Here is a 19,417-nt window from a genome sequence, read left to right on the forward strand (position 1 = left end):
AAGACTGTCTGTTTAACAGATATTCACAAGTGCGTCTTCATGCCCCACACTTAACTCTTCATATATGTATATACATTTTATAAGAAATAAGCTTTTAATCTCAAAACTCCACATTCCAGATAAGGTGATCGAAAAGTTGGTGCAGTCATCCAGTCCGCAACCCGTACCCGAGGGTAGCAAATCGCTCAACAATCATTACCGCAACTCGCCATCGAATGCCAGCAACATGACACGCAGTTCCTACGATAGCTACAGCAGCAGTTTCAAGCGTACCTGTTCGAAACGTAACTACTTCGATCGATCTCACAGTCCTGCCGTATATGCTGTAAGCAAAAATACTTATTTTTTAGAAACAACTAATATTAAATTGCAATCCCATTCATAGAGCCTACGTCGTTACCCAAACGATTATTGTGGTTCACCGCCAGTCTATGCCACACAGGGTGGCTATTTCCCGCATGATCTCGATGATATTTACGAATCGCAGGGCGATCATCAATACTTTACACATACGGGTGCGAGCAGCGCACGCACACCAGAACGTCCGAGTATAAATTCAATATTTCACCGAGTGGGCGCCGCCTACACATCGCTGGACGATTATGTCGGACAGACGCGACACTCGGCCGAAAATGGCGGCACTGGCAGTGCTTCGTCATACAAACATCGTTTCGATAATAACAGTTTTGTGAAGAGTTTGAGCACAAATGAGGATAGTGATAACTCATTGCCGCGCGAACATAAGAAATCCAAGGATCATCATCATCATCATCACTCCATACAGGAGATGTTGAAACAATTCTCGAAGAAGGTGCATATTTGGCCACGCAAATCGCATGACACGAATAGTGTTTGCACTTCGCCATTGAACGATCCGCAAGAGAACTTTCGTACGCGTTCGAAGAGTTTGGATGTGAATACGCTGAGTCGACCTAATCGGATATTAGAGGACTGTGGAGCAACATATAAAATCTATGAGCGGATTGTGAAAGAAGGTAAATGAGAAGTGGAGACATGGTGAGAGGTTTAAGAGATACATGAATGTTGTATATGAAAGGCTAAGTAAGAAATATGACGTAAGCTGAATAAACATTTGCTATTATCTCTAGTTTCTCGCGCATGTTTTATGATGCACATTAAATCACATGTCATATACGAGCATATCTGTATTTTACGCGCTATGAATACATAATACATATATATTTAACGATTTTACTTTTACTACGATTTTACGCCACGCCGTTACTTGTTGTAATTTTAGTTTACATAATACTTTGTACAGCACTGCAATGCAATTTCAACAGAAAAATACTAATTTTATTCATATTTTATTGAAATTAGGTGCTCATATGCGTCGCGCCTCAGCCGATCTGGAGAAACGGCGTGCTTCTTTGGGTGCAGCTAGTCGAGGCTTACGTGGCGATGGTACACTAGATCCGCATCATGCCGCCATATTATTCCGTGATTCCAGAGGGGTAAGTGAAAATAACATATTTTTATTTACGCACATTTTTCGGTGAACCTTATTCTTGCTTAAATCAAACAGTGATACTCAAACTGTTGGGCCCGCAAACAAAAATTGCGTACAACGAGAGTATGGTTAATGAGCACGGCAATAAAATCAAATATATAAGCTTGTCGTCTGTCTGCCAAGCGCTTAAACCTCATCATCCCCTAAATTCCCGATACTTGCTTAAAGAAGCGCAAACACACACAGTCAAGGTCATTTTAGTCTTCTAATCTTCTAATCGGCGAAAGAGTGTAGAACTAGTCAAATACTCGTACCAAAAGCATAAAATAGCATAAAGGAAAATATTGTTAGCGCGTCAATACTTCCACTGAGTTGTTTTTGTATTTATTTTCTCAGACAACACTCACTTGTTTGCGCTCCTATTTTACTTTTCATATAATTTTTCTCTTTATATACTACACATACACAGCAATAAAGAAAAACCCGTTGTAAATGCGTTTGCTTATAATTTTTTGTTAAATTTTTTGTTATGCGTCATTCGAAAGCTTTTAATCGTAAAAAGCTAATGCGCTTCATTCGCCATGAACTTTTGGTCAACTCTGTGAGCTTAATTTTTTCACAGGGTGACAATAAGCTCCCCATTTTCTTTAGCGTAAAACCAATTGAAGCTTTTACTTCTATATGAATGCCGCCAATATTCTGGTTAAGTTTATTTTAAATGTATTAAGAAAATTAAAGACGTTGTTTGAATCGAAACAACTATAAAATCTCGGATAAAAATCGAAAAAAATATAAACGAAAAAAGTAAAAAATTTACGACGATATTTAATACTTTAGAAATAACTGAAATTTTAATAATTACGAATTACTAATATTGCTCAGTGTAAAAGTAAAATTGTTGATTATATATCATAAAATTATGATATCAACCATAAAATTCCACAATTTACTATAAGTCATTACTATTACAGCAATGACTCAACAGATGTGCAGTGTTATTACAGCTCGAACGTGTCTTATTATCTTCATATGTTCTTCGAATGTATTTTTTATCTTTATGGGTGTTAAGCCTCAATATATTCAATATTTTCATTCCTTGCAGTCAGTAACCATAACACTTGACTCTCCGACTCCTAAGTCGTTCACAAACACGTTCCTCCAAAACCCACGTTTATGAATCTCTATTGACGCTGTTAATTAAATTTATTTATTTACACTTTTCACAGTTGTGACGCAAAACAAAACATTTTAGATGATAAAAAACAACAACAATTGCATCTTTGTTTAGCAACATTAAACAATTAGAGCCCAAAAACAAATTTGTGTTGATTGTAGATAAGTTTTATATTGTCGCTGTATGGAACGTAAAATTTGCTTTTAAAAACAAAATTCAATTAAGCAGCGTGTTTGCTAATTTACAATACATAATAAAAATATATATTTAAATAACACCATTAACTACAATAATTAAAAAATAATAATGAATACATAAACCTTGACGATTGTTTAGGAAATAAAATTAGTAAATTACACAGTGTGAGAACAGTGTGTTGAAAATGATGTAATTTTATATAAAATAAAAATAATAATAATTTTAATATGTTAATTATATTAACAAAATTTAAATTTTAAAACCCGAGACCATAATAAAAACATATAACAATATGCATTAAGGGGTTACATGGGTTTTGTCGGGTAAAAAAAGGAAAGACAAAAAAAGTAAAAACTGGAATTTTGGCAGAAATTTTTCCAAAAAAATAAAAATTTCTGTTAAATTTGCTTGTCATTTTTTTTTTTAATAATTGTAATAGAAAAAAAATACTTCGTTAAAGCACGAGTAAATTGTATCTCGAACACCTGTGTAAAATTTCATCAAGCTCGGTTGAAAACACGGTTTCGAGAAAAACACGTTTATTCGGATCGACTTGAAAATTTAGGATAATATTTTGAGATGTTGTAGAAATTAATAAGCAAAACAAAAACAAAAACGATTTTTTGAACCAAGGAAACCCATGTAACCCCTTAAAACTTCAAAGTAACTGCACAATGTAAGTCCACGCATCATGTTGCATAAGAATATAACAATTTTTTTTATCTAACGTAGTTCGAAAACTGCTTTAGAGATCATCCATAGAATATTCTGCATACTTTTTTATCCCAACTAGCTTACACAAATGCCGCTCCAGAACCAATTTTGGGCCACTATAGCAGATCTGACAAATCTGACATTTTCTGTTTTGAAATAACGTACACTAGCAAGAAAAGATAACAACATTTTTTAAAAACTAAATAAAATACTATGTAGAAATTATTCCGCAGCGGGTCAAGTGCCGCACTAATGAAAATCATTAACTGCTTGTCTAAAACTCCAATATGAACGTTAAGATAGATAGTAGCAGCAACAAAAAATATAAAATACGAAATAATTAAAAAAAATCCAAAAAATCCCTCAATTCAAAATTAATAAGAATTGTATTTTTATTTTCAATTTCAATAACACACTAGAAATGTCTACGTGAATTTGGCTGTGTTCTTTTGTGAAGATTCGCTAAATTCCAAAGAGCAAAAATCAGCATTAGCAACAGTAGTAAAACAATTTGTATTAATAGTATGTGCGCATGTATTTGCATATCACTTGCTTGATTATTTGACGATGTCTCTTTTGAGTCATTCAAAGTAAACACGTCACACCACAAAGTACGACAACACGCCACACAAATGTTTACCTAGTATTTGTACTTCTTATTCGCCCGACTTGGTCTGACTGTGTACCCTTCGCGGTATGTCTGTATGTAGTTATGTATGTTGATCGCAAACACACCAGTACTTTCGGCCTTCACTAACGGTTAGGTCGGTCGACAGTGGAAGTCGTTGGATTTCTCACATTCTCAGCATACCAATTTAGCACCAAATGTCTTCATATTTCTCTGTTTGGCTGCAAGAGTTCATAAAATTGTATATTCATTACTTAGCAGTACCTGAGTTAGAGGTCAGTAGACGCTTTGTTCATTATTCACACTTTTGGCAGCATTTTTGTATACGATAAAAACAATTGATTCCACTATTTTTATTTTCATTATTTTTTTCTTCTCAAAAACACAGTTTTGCTGTTTCCAGTACACAAACTTACAAATATGAACAATGTTATGTGCACTTAAATGTAATTAAAATCGCTAGTTTCTGCTCTGCGAGTAAATAAAACTCGGTCAATTGTTATTTAAGTGTACTCCTTCTTTTCATTCCGTTTCTTTAGTCACTTTCCAATTGCCTTAAATGCCTTAAATGCTCTTCGAAACTGTTATTAACGTTTTACCCAACAAAATTCGTTGTTGTAATGCATTGTTAACATATAAACAATTGTTATTGTAGTTGTTGGCAATCTTTGTTATACAAAATGTTGACTGCTCGGCCATCACCCAGCTGTTTGCGTGATCGCATGATTTTTTTGCTGTTGTTGTGCGTATGTTGGTTAGTTCATACGCTCATTTCCTGCTGCTTCGCTACTCACTGGAAATGTTGAGTGACTGCATTTGTATGGGTTTTCTCACATGTCGATTCGTTAGTTTTTGTTTACTCGCTGGTTTAAAGTTTTGTTGTTTTATTATTTGCTCGATAAGTGATGGTTTCTGCACTGCTTCCAACATACACGGTTTATATACTCTTTAAAAACGCACAACAGCAACAACAACAGCAATAGCAAACAAACGATAAGGTAATTGCTTTTGCAGCTAGTTTGCTGGATCGCTGTTGCAGCGAGTTACCATAGTCAAGTAGTTTCCAGTGATGATTGCAAGCGTTAAGTTGTGTTTTTCTATCGCGATCGCTGGTACACCAACTAACGGAGTGAAAACGATAAAAAAATTAATTTCGCTTATATGATTCGGCAATTTTGCCTTAAAATAGTCAAAGTGAAAAGTTCGCAAGCAAATAGTGCAATAAGGTGCTAATCAAATTAAAATTTTATGCATTGTGTAGTGGGGAAATATATTGAAATAAATATATGTACGCATTTACGAATGTTTTACATTTCTTTAGCCATACGCTTACATTTGTATAAGTATGTGTGAGTGTGAGGTACACATACATATATACAAACAACAATAAATGTGATTATCTTCGCACAGATAATTTCGTAATCTGATGTTATTTACTCGTAATTTTTAGATATTATTTCATAGAAAATAGTGTAATAACTTAAATAAATAAAATAATGCAAAAATAATTGAATTAAATAATAAAAACGTGAAGTGAACTATTGGAAAAATATAGTGAGGTTGTCATTATTGTTTAAACACTCTATGATGAAGTGAAGTGAATAAGTAGCACTTAAATCAAATTGTGCTGTACTTCAATTTTTGTTTTGTTTTATTTAAATATAAATATAAAAAAGTGTTGCTATGTAATGAAAATATTTTCTATTTTATATTAACAAAAACTTCTTTGAAAAAAAGTGATACAAAAGAGTTTTCAATAAAATATTATTAATTATTTATAAAAAAATTAAGTTTTATGAAAAATAAATAATAAAAATTTTTACATAAATAAAAATAAAAGGAAATTCAAAAAAAATATTTATATAAAGCCCACGCTGTACCAATTTAATGGAAATGCAAAGTGTAGTGTTAACCAATAAATATATTTTAAATAAAATTGAAAAAAAATTAAAGAATATTTAATATTTAGTACTAAAAAATTAAAAAAAAAATATTTAAATTATCGTTATTTTTCAACATTTCTCTTTGTTTAAACAAATTGAGATTAAAATCAACGATAATTAAATGCTTTTATTAATAGTGTGTTCCAATTATTTATTTTAAAACCGACCTTAAACTCAAAACAGTTTTGAAGTGCACCTCAAAGGCGAACAAATTAATATATAATAAATAAATCCGCAAATCAAGTTACGTGTATTATAAAACCACTTTGTATAAAGTGTATAAAGAGAAAAGTAGTTTGCAACTACAAAAAATAAATAGTTATATACATACAAACACACATATCAACAATGTTTCGACGTCGTTCTGCCTTCGAATCACCGCTGCGTCCATCGCCACCCGAGATACGTGTCAATCATTTGCCTGTCACCGATTACTGCACAGCATCCACAAAAAAGTCGGCACTAATTCGCGCTGCATTGCAACAGCGCGCCAAAGGTCGCTCGCTCAGCAATTCGCCAATAAATCGCAAGAAAAAATTTCATCATTTACCCGTACTCTTAGACGATGAAGCCGGTGAGGCGACACATAGCGGTGACGAGCACACCATAGCTGGCTACGAATACTGCGACTATGATAATGGTGTTGGTGCTACCGACAGCAACGTCGACTACCTCGGCACTTATACAGCGGATATAGGGGACGGCGCGCGGCATTCAAGGCATCACGTAAGCCGACGCGACCATACACGTAATCTAAATAGTTTCGGTAATAGTTTGGGTACGACGCGTTATAATCGTTTGGTCACAGGCCTGCCGACAACGGCGACAACCATACAAAGTGGACAGAGGAGTCAACGTTGGTTACAGCAACAACAACAACAACAACAGCAGCAATATGAATCAGCATTGCGTGCACAACAGCAACAAGAACAACAACAAGCACAACAAAAGTCGCGTTTACATCATCCACTTGTAAGAGACAGACGCGAATCGATTGCTACAAGCCGTCCAACAGCCACCACAGAACGCTCACCAGTACGGGAATGCATACTGGTGCGACGACGCAGTGATTTCACCGATCGTGAATATCAAGATTATTTACGGCAATGCAAAAAGCAGGAATACGAACAACAGTACCCAGAGCAGTATCCGCAAAAGCAGACTCATTTGCATCCGCAATTTACGGGAGCTTCGCATGTAAGTTGATGTGGTCGCTGGTGTCGTCGTCTTTCTTATTGTACGCGTGCCTTTTCGTTGTGGCATTGCCAAGTTTCTGACACAATTTTTCTTAAGTTTAAATTAATTGTGTTGGGATGCGAATTTTGTGGTATTTTTAATACAACCCCTTCGATTTTTAGTGGGCTTAGTGCGAAAGTGGACCCAACGGGTTACACCTCATATTTTATACTTCAGTAGTCGAGCTCAGTTGAAGTTGAAGCTTCTTTAACGAAAATTCTTATTATTAATTTTTCATCAGTTGTCGGCCTTTGCTTTCTTTCGTAATCGTGTTTAGTTTATTATTACTTTTTAATTTGCCGCTAACTCTTGACTACACGTCAACGTACACCGGCTTGTCGCTATGCCAATACATGCCTATATCTCATCGTATCTCGCTCTGTGTCTGACGTTGCGCGCTTTATTGTTGCTCATTGTGTAGTTATTCCGGTCATGTGTATTCAAGTAATTATAGTATGTTGTTAGGAAAATAAAAATGATTGCTTACATATATGTATGAGTGACAGACATAATATATGGTTAAGTTGTGCATTTATTTGGATTTGTATGCGGAAAAATTATGGCGGATTTCCCTATTGTGAATGGAAACGCGATCATTAAGTTATTGCTTTGAAATATTATAATGCACCCACATTATTTTTCATGGAAGCTAGTGCAGCGGCAAAGCCTTGAAAACTTGAATTGGAATGCCAGTTGTATAAATTTTAATGTGTATGAATGTAGAATGGTATAGTATTGCTATTTTATATTTCTTGCTTTTTTGATGGTTGGATAAAGTGCGACTTCTTTTCAAACTTTGGCAACAATTCAAAAACCATTTTCAAATTTTTTTGTAGAATGTTGTGAACTTGACAATTTTTCGCTGAGTAAAAATCTGGAACCATCGATTATTTTCCATCAACTATCATGGCAACGGAGCTAAAGTCACACTTTAATTCGTTTGATTTATATAATGCCTGAGCATATAAAATTTTAAAATATGCAATTAAAGTAACTTTACTTAAACATTAAAATCGTATGAGCAACTATAAATACCATAAATTTCGCATTAAATTCCGACGCATTTTGTAATTCTTTGCTTGATTTGAACTTGCGTTTGTTGTATTTGAATTTCGTCAGCGCAATATTTGCTTTTAGTTTTTAGCATATGAATATTAACTAAGCAATAATACTTAAAATTTGTTAATTTGATTAAAAAGTATTTGAATTGAGTGTTTAAACATTATCGGTTTGAGGCAAGCAATTTATAAGTGCTTGTGTACAATTTTATGACGTCATAACCACACCGGCGATATTGGCTATTAAGAATTTGAAGTATTTGTTGAACAACGCAAAATATAAAGAAATAAAAACTTAAGTGCTAATAAATAGAAAGCAAATAAGATAATTGGAAATACATTTTTTAACATAACTGTAAATGAGTGTGTTATACTTAATACTATAAATGAATAAGGCACTGCAATGAATGGTCACTAGGTTGTAATAGTTTTATTACCTTGGAAGAGAAATTCTTTCAAAAGAATAAATTATGTTGTTGCTTTATTCTACAGACATATAAAAAACAAAGAAAAACTTAAAAAAAATTATAATTAAGCAAAAATATTTAAAAAAACTTAAGGAAATATTTAAAAAAAATTTAATTTTAAAGAAATATTAAAAAAAAAAGAAAATTTACAAAATTTTAGAGAATTTTTGTTTAGATAACTAATACACATGTATTCCCATAATAATATATATTTTTCTTTAATTTTTTCAGTTGCCAGTTGCTGATCCATTCCTGGAAAAAGTGAACCTCTCCGATTTTGGTAAGTTCAACAAAAAATATTTAAAAAGCAATTTTAGTTAAATATTTTTATTCATAAATATGTATAGGTACCCAATCACTATGACATTGTGTATCTAAATATTAGCGACATATTTATTTCGCACCTGCGTTATGTTTTGCAGCGAAATAAATGGAAAAATATAATAATTAACACATTTCCATAGAAATGTCTTAAAAAAAAATAAAATATATGTATAAAAAATATAAATCGCTAACCAGTTTTTAAACAGAAAAACAACCAACCAAAATCGCAAATATACTTATAATATACATAGATGATTCATAGATATAAAGCTGTATTAATTACATCATCTGCCAACAGCCGCAGAAACAATTAAATTAATGTAAGGAACAAGAAAAAAAAATTAATATTTTATGCTAGTGTCAATTAATTTAATATTAATTAATTAAACTTTAACAAATTAATTTTTCATGCTTTAACTTATTTTATCTAAATCACATTTATGCTGACACATTGCCAAAATTCCAAAGAGCGGCACACTTCATAAAATGTTGAAACTGTTTGTTGTTAGACCATTGTTTTATAAATATACTTATCCACACATTATTGTTTTTGCCAACTCTTCAAAATAAAAAAAAACAAAAACAAATGGATGATCGGCAACTAACCATTGGCCGCAACGCAAATTCTTTGGCTTGTGTCGGCAACTGACAGTGTACAGCCTTACATTAATCAGGCTGCCGGACAAAACGTGGCATATAAATAACATTTTTCACACTCGAAATATTTTAATAATTTCATTTTAGATTTCATATTTCGCTAAATATATCCAAAATATCTATGTGTATGATCGGATGAAGATTAGTTGCTTCTGCTGTTGATCGAGGGCTTAAAATACCTAAAAATTTGCTTTAAACAAATAGTGAAAATCTATATATATGAGAATAAAGTTGTTTTTGTACTAGCTATCACGAAGAAAGTGGGAAATCACATGTGTTTTTCAAACAGATTTTAGTACTAATCGGTGGAGATTTGTTTATTATTGTAGTATTTAGAAAGATATACTATAATGGAACTTAAAACTAACTGTAAAGGCATTGATTTTTTTATATTGCTAAATTTAAAATAAAAACACTTAAATTTAAATCGTTAATCATAGAATATAATAATCTCATATCATAAGTTGATAATTCCAAACAAGGTGTTGTATCTTTTTTAACCTGTTCGCGTTCACTAGTAGTATACCATAACCAATTTTTCAAGAATATTCTCTACCAATATATTTAATTTTCTTTTTTTTTAAACGAACATCTTTGAGCAATTTGTATATTTCGAGAAAAAAAATTGTAATTTTAAACCGCCAGATGGCGCATTAGCATCCAATTATCTGATTGCATGTCGTAACACTGTATACTATATATATAAATTAATTAGCATGATTTTGGCAAATGACACACCCCTATTATTATTGCCGTCGATTCGACTTAACCATTTCGCATTCTTGTAAATAAGTATGTACATACATATATACCTAATATATAGAAAATTTAATTTAATAATATTTTTACATTTTTACACTGCCGCAGCATGTTAGATCTAAGCAGATTGTTGAGAACTCGAAATACAAAAAATCTGTATGATAAAACCTCGAAAAAGTGGTGGAAAATCATAATTTCTTTTGCTTGAAATAATTAACTATAATCGGTTTTTAGCTTACAGCCTCTTCACACTGGAGCTAATTGATCAATTAACCGACCTCTGCTCGATTAAAACGCAGATTAAGATCGATTTACCATACATAAAATAAAAATCTACATTAATATTTAATTGAATTTTTATCGACTTGAAAATGAAATGCAAGTCTGCGAATTATTGTTCACGGTACACGATGGTAGATGTCGCTGCTAAAAATAGCAATCAGCTGATGAAACTTACCAACTTCTTATGAAAAGCAAAAACGAAAATGTATAACAGCTGATCGGTTATCGAGTAGCGGGCAGTGTGAAGTGCAAAAACTGGTTTCTCAATTAAAATTATAATTGATCAATTAATTTGGCTGTGTGAAAAGGCTATTAAAGATTGATTAATCAATTAATATTTGTCTATTTTTTTTTTAGCTATATTTTTTCGAAAACATTATTTACGCTACATTTGTTGCAGAAACATATTGACTAGCTTTAATTATGTCGAAAAATTCGCTTTTCATAATATATTTAAGCGATTAGATGTTTGAAAACCAGGCAGTTAAGTGAGGTGGAGAATACTGTAGTAGTGCTATGAGTGGTATTTCTTCTAAAAGCTTAAATAGCGATTAGAATAATTATTAGAATTTCAATTACTGATAAATAAAATACTGATAATATTTATGGCACATCTTAGTGCTTACCCTTATTTACACCCATTAATACGTCCATATATAGCTTTATATATTTATCTAAAAATTTTGTATAGACATTTATAAATTTTTAATGACAATTTACACACATTTGGCAGCACATTAGTTTTTTGTTTTGTAGCCTACCACCAAATGTGGTTTCTTTTTAAAACCTATAATTTGCCGTAAACACAGGCAATAAATAACAGCGACAATTAATTATTATGCATAAGCGCTTATTTGTGTGTAGCTATGAAGATGTGCAACGCAAAGATTTACACATTTGCACACTTTGCAACAATTGACAATGCCAGACACTCGTCTAATTTGTTGCTACTATGTATGCACTACATACATACAAATGTACTTCTTAGTTTTTGTTTTCAATTTACATGCGATTTTTTTTCACTTACAGTTGTCTAATTGCCCGTCTAGATTTATCGCACTGATCATCGCATTGAGTATATCTCTAGACATTGTGAAGTATTTTAAACTCACTCACATTTTAATTGACGCAAACACACTCAAAATTGTAACAACTCAATTTCTTTTTTTTATACTCTCGCAACCTGTTGCACAGAGTATTATAGTTTTGTTCACATAACGGTTGTTTGTGTCATCAAGAAATAAAAGACTTAGATATCAGGTTATATACATATACCAAAATGATCAGGATGACGAGTGGAGTTGAAATCCGTATGTCTGTCCGTCCGTCCGTCCGTGCAAGCGATAACTTGAGTAAAAATTGAGATATCTTAATAAAACTTGGAACACATGTTCCTTTCGAAAATGAGCAAAATCGGGTCACTGCCCCGCCCACAAAATGGCGAAAACCAAAAACACATAAAGTGTCATAACTAAGGCATAAATAAAGTTATAACAGTAAAATTTGGAGTAAAGGATCGCACTAGGAAGGGGCATATTTTGATATAATTGTTTTGGAGAAGTGGGCGTGGCCCCGCCCCCAAATCGGTTATTTGTTTATATCTCGCAAACCAATGAAGCTATATAAACCAAACTTTCTGCAGTCGATTCTCTTATGTACCCCACCAAACACCATGAAAATAGTTGAAATCGGATAATAACCACGCCCACCTCCCATACAAAGGTTAGGTTGAAAATTACTAAAAGTCACTAACGAAAAACGTCAGAAACACTAAATTTTACATAAGAAATGGCAGATGGAAGCTGCACTCAGATTTTTTTTACAAAATGGAAAATGGGCGTGGCGTCGTCCACTTATGGGTCAAAAACCATATCTCAGGAACTACTCGACCGATTTCAATGAAACTTGGTTTGTAATAGGTTCCTTACCCCCCAATAATATGTTGTGAAAATTGGCCAAATCGCTTCACAACCACGCCTACTTCCTATATACCAGAACTTTGAGGACGATCTGAATCGTTTACTTTACAATATATAAAGTAAGCACTAGTGAAGATATCGGTGCAGAACTTTGCACAAATACTATGTTTATAGTGTGGCAACCCCATTCTAAAAATCGCCAAAATCGGACCATGTGTTTTCAAATCCCCATATATCGAACATGAGGACCTCGGTGCTTCTAACCTAATATTAGGGTTTCCAACTTTCAATGGACTTTATATAATATATATGACGAATATGTGGGTCAAATTGTGTATTGTATAATATTAATTAAGTTAAATAAATAAATTGCGAGAGTATAAAATGTTCGGTTACACCCGAACTTAACCCTTCCTTACTTGTTTTCTTTTCTTTTCTATTATTTTGCTGTGTTTTTAATTCTTTTACTACGCTAATGAGTTCAAAATTGTCGTAGCACTTTTCTCTAAAAAAAAACACAACGTTGCTTTGTGCTATTTTTCGTGAGAAAATTTTCAAAAATATCAAGATCTCTCAATTCGCACACCTTGAGTGTTCTACGCGTTGTTGGCCTGCTGCCCCTCATTTTCAGCAATTTGTTGCTTGATTTTCTTGTTGCTTTCATGTTAGTTTCGTGCACGAAAAATCGATGTATAGGATTTTCCTCAATGCCGTAGCTGTCGGCGTTGGTGAGAGCTGTTGATTACGGAAAATAGTATCTATAGATGATCGTGAAAATTCGCGCGCACTACAACAAGCGTGTGGTGATCTATTGGTCAGTCTGTGATAAAATTTCGAGACGTTTAGAACGAAATTTCTTTCGGCTTTTCAAATGAAATCAAATGTAAATTAGCGCAGAAAATATAAGCGGAAAGCAAGAAGGCTGAGCCCAAAGTGTGTTACGGTGACAGTGGCGATGACGCCTAACAAAATTGTGAAAAACATGCGAATCTCTACTATATATAAATAAGACAAACGGAAAATGTCTTGACGAAAATTAGTGCATAATAACGCCAAATAAAGTGTGGAAATCAAAAATAAATATAAATAAGTTTCTCAAACTCAAAAATACTCGTGTTGTGTTATTGATATTTGAAATAAAATTAAAAATAACTGTCTGCATGTGTATATATCGCTCATTTACTTGAATAGTGTCACAACTCAAAAAAGTCGATTTTTCAAGAGAGCGATTTAATGTTTTTAATTGTCTCTTATTTAGCAAATATAGAAAATTTCCAACTGTTTATTGACAAATCTAGTGGCATGTAATATATTAAATACAATGTTGAGCATAAATGGACCAAATACAGTGTACTAATGCTTTTTCTTGGGCATAAACGTGACCCATTTTGAATTGTGTCGTTATTTGTGAAAAAAATAATTCAATTTCGCCGTCATAAGTAAAATGTGTCGTTTTTGCTGAAAAAAGTCAATATGAAAAATTTAATTAATTTTTTACCAATATCGTTGTAACACAAAATATGTCTCTCTTTCAGATAAAAATCCATGCCTAATTCTGGCACAACTGAGAAGTGTCGTTGTTGTAAAGGGTGATTTTTTAAGAGCTTGATAACTTTTTAAAAAAAAAAAACGCATAAAATTTGCAAAATCTCATCGGTTCTTTATTTGAAACGTTAGATTGGTTCATGACATTTACTTTTTGAAGATAATTTCATTTAAATGTTGACCGCGGCTGCGTCTTAGGTGGTCCATTCGGAAAGTCCAATTTTGGGCAACTTTTTCGAGCATTTCGGCCGGAATAGCCCGAATTTCTTCGGAAATGTTGTCTTCCAAAGCTGGAATAGTTGCTGGCTTATTTCTGTAGACTTTAGACTTGACGTAGCCCCACAAAAAATAGTCTAAAGGCGTTAAATCGCATGATCTTGGTGGCCAACTTACGGGTCCATTTCTTGAGATGAATTGTTCTCCGAAGTTTTCCCTCAAAATGGCCATAGAATCGCGAGCTGTGTGGCATGTAGCGCCATCTTGTTGAAACCACATGTCAACCAAGTTCAGTTCTTCCATTTTTGGCAACAAAAAGTTTGTTAGCATCGAACGATAGCGATCGCCATTCACCGTAACGTTGCGTCCAACAGCATCTTTGAAAAAATACGGTCCAATGATTCCACCAGCGTACAAACCACACCAAACAGTGCATTTTTCGGGATGCATGGGCAGTTCTTGAACGGCTTCTGGTTGCTCTTCACCCCAAATGCGGCAATTTTGCTTATTTACGTAGCCATTCAACCAGAAATGAGCCTCATCATAAATCGGACGTAAAGCGCGAAACACATTTCGAACCGAACACTGATTTTGGTAATAAAATTCAATGATTTGCAAGCGTTGCTCGTTAGTAAGTCTATTCATGATGAAATGTCAAACATTGTATAGAGAAGTAGAGAAACTCCAAAAACCCACCTCCAGAAACTACTTTTGACATTTAAGCCAAGATGGCCGCCTATGTTGAGCTAATTCATATTCCCCAAATAGGGTTTCACATAATCAAAAATTTGTGTATTATTGTTTATTACCATTCGAATTTTTGGTAGTATTATGTTGTTATTTAGTATTACGAAATTAAATTATATTAATTCTGATAGGGATGAATACCCAACATAATTATTTGTAATGCGGTATGGTACGAAAAGTTGGCAGTAATTTAAATAGTATTTTAATTTAATTATTTTAAAGTATTTATAGACAAAATTGGGAATGGAAAATACAATTTATACATAAGTAAATATGCATGTGTATATTTTTATTGTAAATACAAATCGATTTTATGCGCTTTCATCAATGAATAAACATGAGAGAGATCATGCAGTTATTAAAATAACACTTCTTATAATAATGATATAAATTTGTTACATTATCAATTTTATGTATTTGTCTATATTTATACCTAAGACAGACATATGGTTTTCATACTATTACATGTACTACAATAAAAGCTCTAGAAACCATGAACCAGCATAGTAACACACATGTAGTATATTGTACTAAGTTTACATTCATCAGCTGATACAAATAAATTCAAGCAAATTGTAATTATGAATAACAGGCAGGAAAATTTATCCTGACTTAGTTATAACTTCAAGCAATCTTAAAATATTATTGTTCAATATAATTATTACATATTACATATTATTACAAACATATTACATATTTTTCACATTTTTTTCAAATTTTGTTTTTTGATATCAATTAATTTTGAATTTAATTTATTTTCTACATGTCAAAATGTCAAAAAACATATGATTGTGGCAGAAGAGCTTAAAGCTTAAGTGTGTTCAATGCAATCCATTGTAGTACATTTCACAACACCACAAAATTTCAATGGTTTCTAGAACTCTATTGTAGTACGGAACACCATTTGCTTTCAAACAAAATTCGGAAAACCGGTGATACACATATGGTTTCTGAAGCATACTACAATGTACACTACATGTCTGTCTCAGGTATTAGACAATACATTAGACCTATATACGAAGTTAAGGTTTTTTTCAAATTGTGTAAATATTTTTCATTTTTAAACAGCTAACGCTAAATCATATAAATCAAAAAAATTTACACTATATTTACAAATGAGTACAATACATTATATATTACCTATATTAAATTAAATTCTGTTCATTGTGCCCTTTTCCATAATTAATACGGATGTGCTGCCTTTTTATAACTTGTTCGTTTTATTCTTTTGCTACCCTTTTCCAATAAAGCTTTAATTATGAAAAGCAAAAACAACAACTAGAGAAACTGTCAAATAACTTACATGGTTGCTCAATTCTTGCTACCATATTTCTGTGGTGAATAATTATGCCACCACATTCGATAAAATGAAGCCCAAATAAATGCTTTCATTATTCTTAAACTTGGAAGTAAAAACGACTACTGTAATATTCAGTGTAAAGAGAAACCCTTTTTATATCGATAAAATATTGAATGCTTTCATGTAATCTGTATTTTTTTTACAACTTTTCATTAAATTTCGCAAAAATTCTACAATGCAACCATTTTCCGGTAAAAAGTCGGCCATCTTGGACGCCCAAAGAAACCTACCCCCGAGGACTACTTGACAGTTCTCCATGAACGTCTCTCAGCTGTGGATTGTTTACGTTTTATCAGCTGATAGTTTCTCTACTTCTCTATACAATGATGTCAAAGCATACTGAGCATCTTTCTCTTTGACACCATGTCTGAAATCCTACGTGATCTGTCAAATACTAATGCATGAAAATCCTAACCTCAAAAAAATCACCCGTTAGTTAAAAAATAATCCAACATAACAAGTTTAATAACGGCACATTCTTATTTCACGGTTTATTTTTCTACGCATCGGAATGAAATCGTGTTTTTTGAGATGTGACACTATTCAAGTAAATGAGCGATATATTCTTATACGAGTTTTGTGTTATTTTGAAAATAATTTTCGCTTGTTACCAGGAGCAGAAAGAGTTTTCCAATTTTTAGCTCGCTAATAGCGCTAAAAACAAACTACAATTATAGACACTACAAGCAAATAAGACACAAAAAAACAACTAAAAAACAAACAAAAATAAATAAATAAGATTCGTCTGAAATAAATAAATAGGATTCACCTGTCAAACCAATCAAGCACATCGTTTAGTTGTTTGCTAAAAGTAAAAAAAAAGTAAAACTAAAAGTTTAGTGAAACGAAAAGCTTACATTTTAAGCACATTGAACCGTTTGTATTTAATTGCCGAAATTGCAAAATTCGTAAATTACAGTGAATAATAGATAACAACAACAATAACCTTCACCCCTTTACATTAAATAAAAGAAGAAGAATAAAAACACAAACGAAGCGCTGTTTAAAGAAATTCGAAAACAAAAGTCACAAAAAAAGTGAAAAAACAACAACAAAAATTTCAAAGTTAAATAAAATTAAAATAATACGAAAAAATAAAAGAAAAAATGCATACAAAAAGTTTCAAAATTTGTATCACAGTAAATTTGTTAAAATTTATTTTTTGCAAGTTATTATAACTCGCAATTGATCCACGTTAGTTCCCATTGGATTATATCTAGAATATTCAAATTTTTAAATATAATCTCTTTTGAAATATTTATTTTTTCTTTTGACTACCAGTGTCAACTCAAACATTTAAGATAGTCTACCGATCACCAGCTAAAAGCCACACTTCAATGGCTTACAATGTGTTTCTGGGTATAGTTCTGCAAGGAAGATGTAATCCTGTTAGAAATAAATTCATTTTTTCTTTAGCCTAAACATATAATCCAAGAACTATGAATTTTGAAATTCTTTTTAAGAATTTCAAAGCACTAGACACGTTGCCTACGCCATGTCGTGTGGTGGGTGTGTTTTTGGCAGCACCCACTTTCTATCAGTATCGTTTCGGTTTTTGGCTCTCCTACACTTTTTTGTTGTAGCTAAAGCTTTTGATAGCGTAAATTTTTGTTTATACACCCACAAGTATGCATCATCAGCTATTTACATGCATGCATATATACTTATGCCAAACCACTACCACCAAAAGGCAGCCAGCCTGTGGCCATAAAGAACGAAAAATTTGAATTTCCTTAGTTTTTTTTCTTTTTTTATATTATTTATAAGCACACAATTAATATTTGTTTCTATTTTTTTATAATTATTTACTTTTTTTATTCTATAAATTCATTTGTTAATATTATTAAATATATTTTATTTATTTTTTTTAGGTTTGGATTGCATTAGTATTTGTGTTTTTTATTCCTTTCTTCTTCTTATTATTATTACTGTTCTTTAATTTACTATCACCCCCGCTTTAATATAGACTAATTTTCTTTTATTTTCAAAAGATTTGGTTGTGGCGTGTGTGCCAAAAATTCTCTTTAATCTGTGATCTGCATATAGATTTTTTGTTTTGTTTCTTAATCAAAGACAATGAAGCAAATACACCAGCCATTTTTTATATATTTTCTTATAAATATCAGTTTTTAAAACGATTTAAAAAAAAAATTATATTATATAGTATAAGCATAAATAATTAGACCAAGTCTCTTTTATTCACAGTTAAATAAAAGTAGCTACAATGACCTAAAATATTTTCCAAAACTTTTAGGAAATGTTAACGATTTTACAATCCTTATGCGTCCTAATTATGAGAAGCGCTTCCGCTCAGAATGTATTACATGAGAAAAACAGAGCGTATAATCCCAAATAAATAGGCCATAATAACTCAGAAGTAAATTGAAACATATTGTCATAGAGTTGAAACATATTATCATTTTAGCTTAGGCACTTTTTGTTAAAGATTTTAATTAAAAATCAATTAATATCACATTTACATCGAAAATCTTTATTTGTTTCGTGATATTTCTTTTGCAAGCTGAAAAATTTATCGCATGCTATATTATTCAACTGTTACTGCTTTCTCTCTCATGCTATATAAATAAACAAACTGTCAGTTTGAGCAAATAATCAAAAAGTGCCATTTTAATTGATGAATTGATTTGTCCAGAGGAAAAATCAACAAAAAAAAATTCTAAAAAAGCCAAAGCAAGGCAAGTTGATAGATATGCGATGA

At 32.1% G+C, this 19,417-nt stretch overlaps 1 protein-coding gene across 12 annotated transcripts in view; it reads left to right on the top strand.

Annotated features, from left to right (window-relative positions):
• Prkag2_1 (5'-AMP-activated protein kinase subunit gamma-2) overlaps positions 1 to 19,417 on the top strand; it is a 184,322-nt gene that overhangs the window by 157,871 nt on the left and 7,034 nt on the right. For 5 of the 12 annotated variants that reach the window (XM_054225524.1, XM_029038942.2, XM_054225522.1 and 2 more), the window contains 2 exons: positions 1,342 to 1,475; positions 9,121 to 9,169. In XM_054225524.1, the coding sequence (XP_054081499.1) occupies positions 1,342 to 1,475; positions 9,121 to 9,169 (183 nt within the window). Of the gene's footprint in view, positions 1 to 119; positions 326 to 385; positions 996 to 1,341; positions 1,476 to 5,263; positions 5,412 to 6,265; positions 7,326 to 9,120; positions 9,170 to 19,417 lie in introns of those variants that run through there. The other 7 variants (XM_054225526.1, XM_054225527.1, XM_029038944.2 and 4 more) reach the window with 4 other exon arrangements.

This window comes from Zeugodacus cucurbitae, chromosome 2 (assembly GCF_028554725.1).
Source record: "Zeugodacus cucurbitae isolate PBARC_wt_2022May chromosome 2, idZeuCucr1.2, whole genome shotgun sequence".
Classification (NCBI taxonomy): Eukaryota; Metazoa; Arthropoda; class Insecta; order Diptera; family Tephritidae; genus Zeugodacus; species Zeugodacus cucurbitae.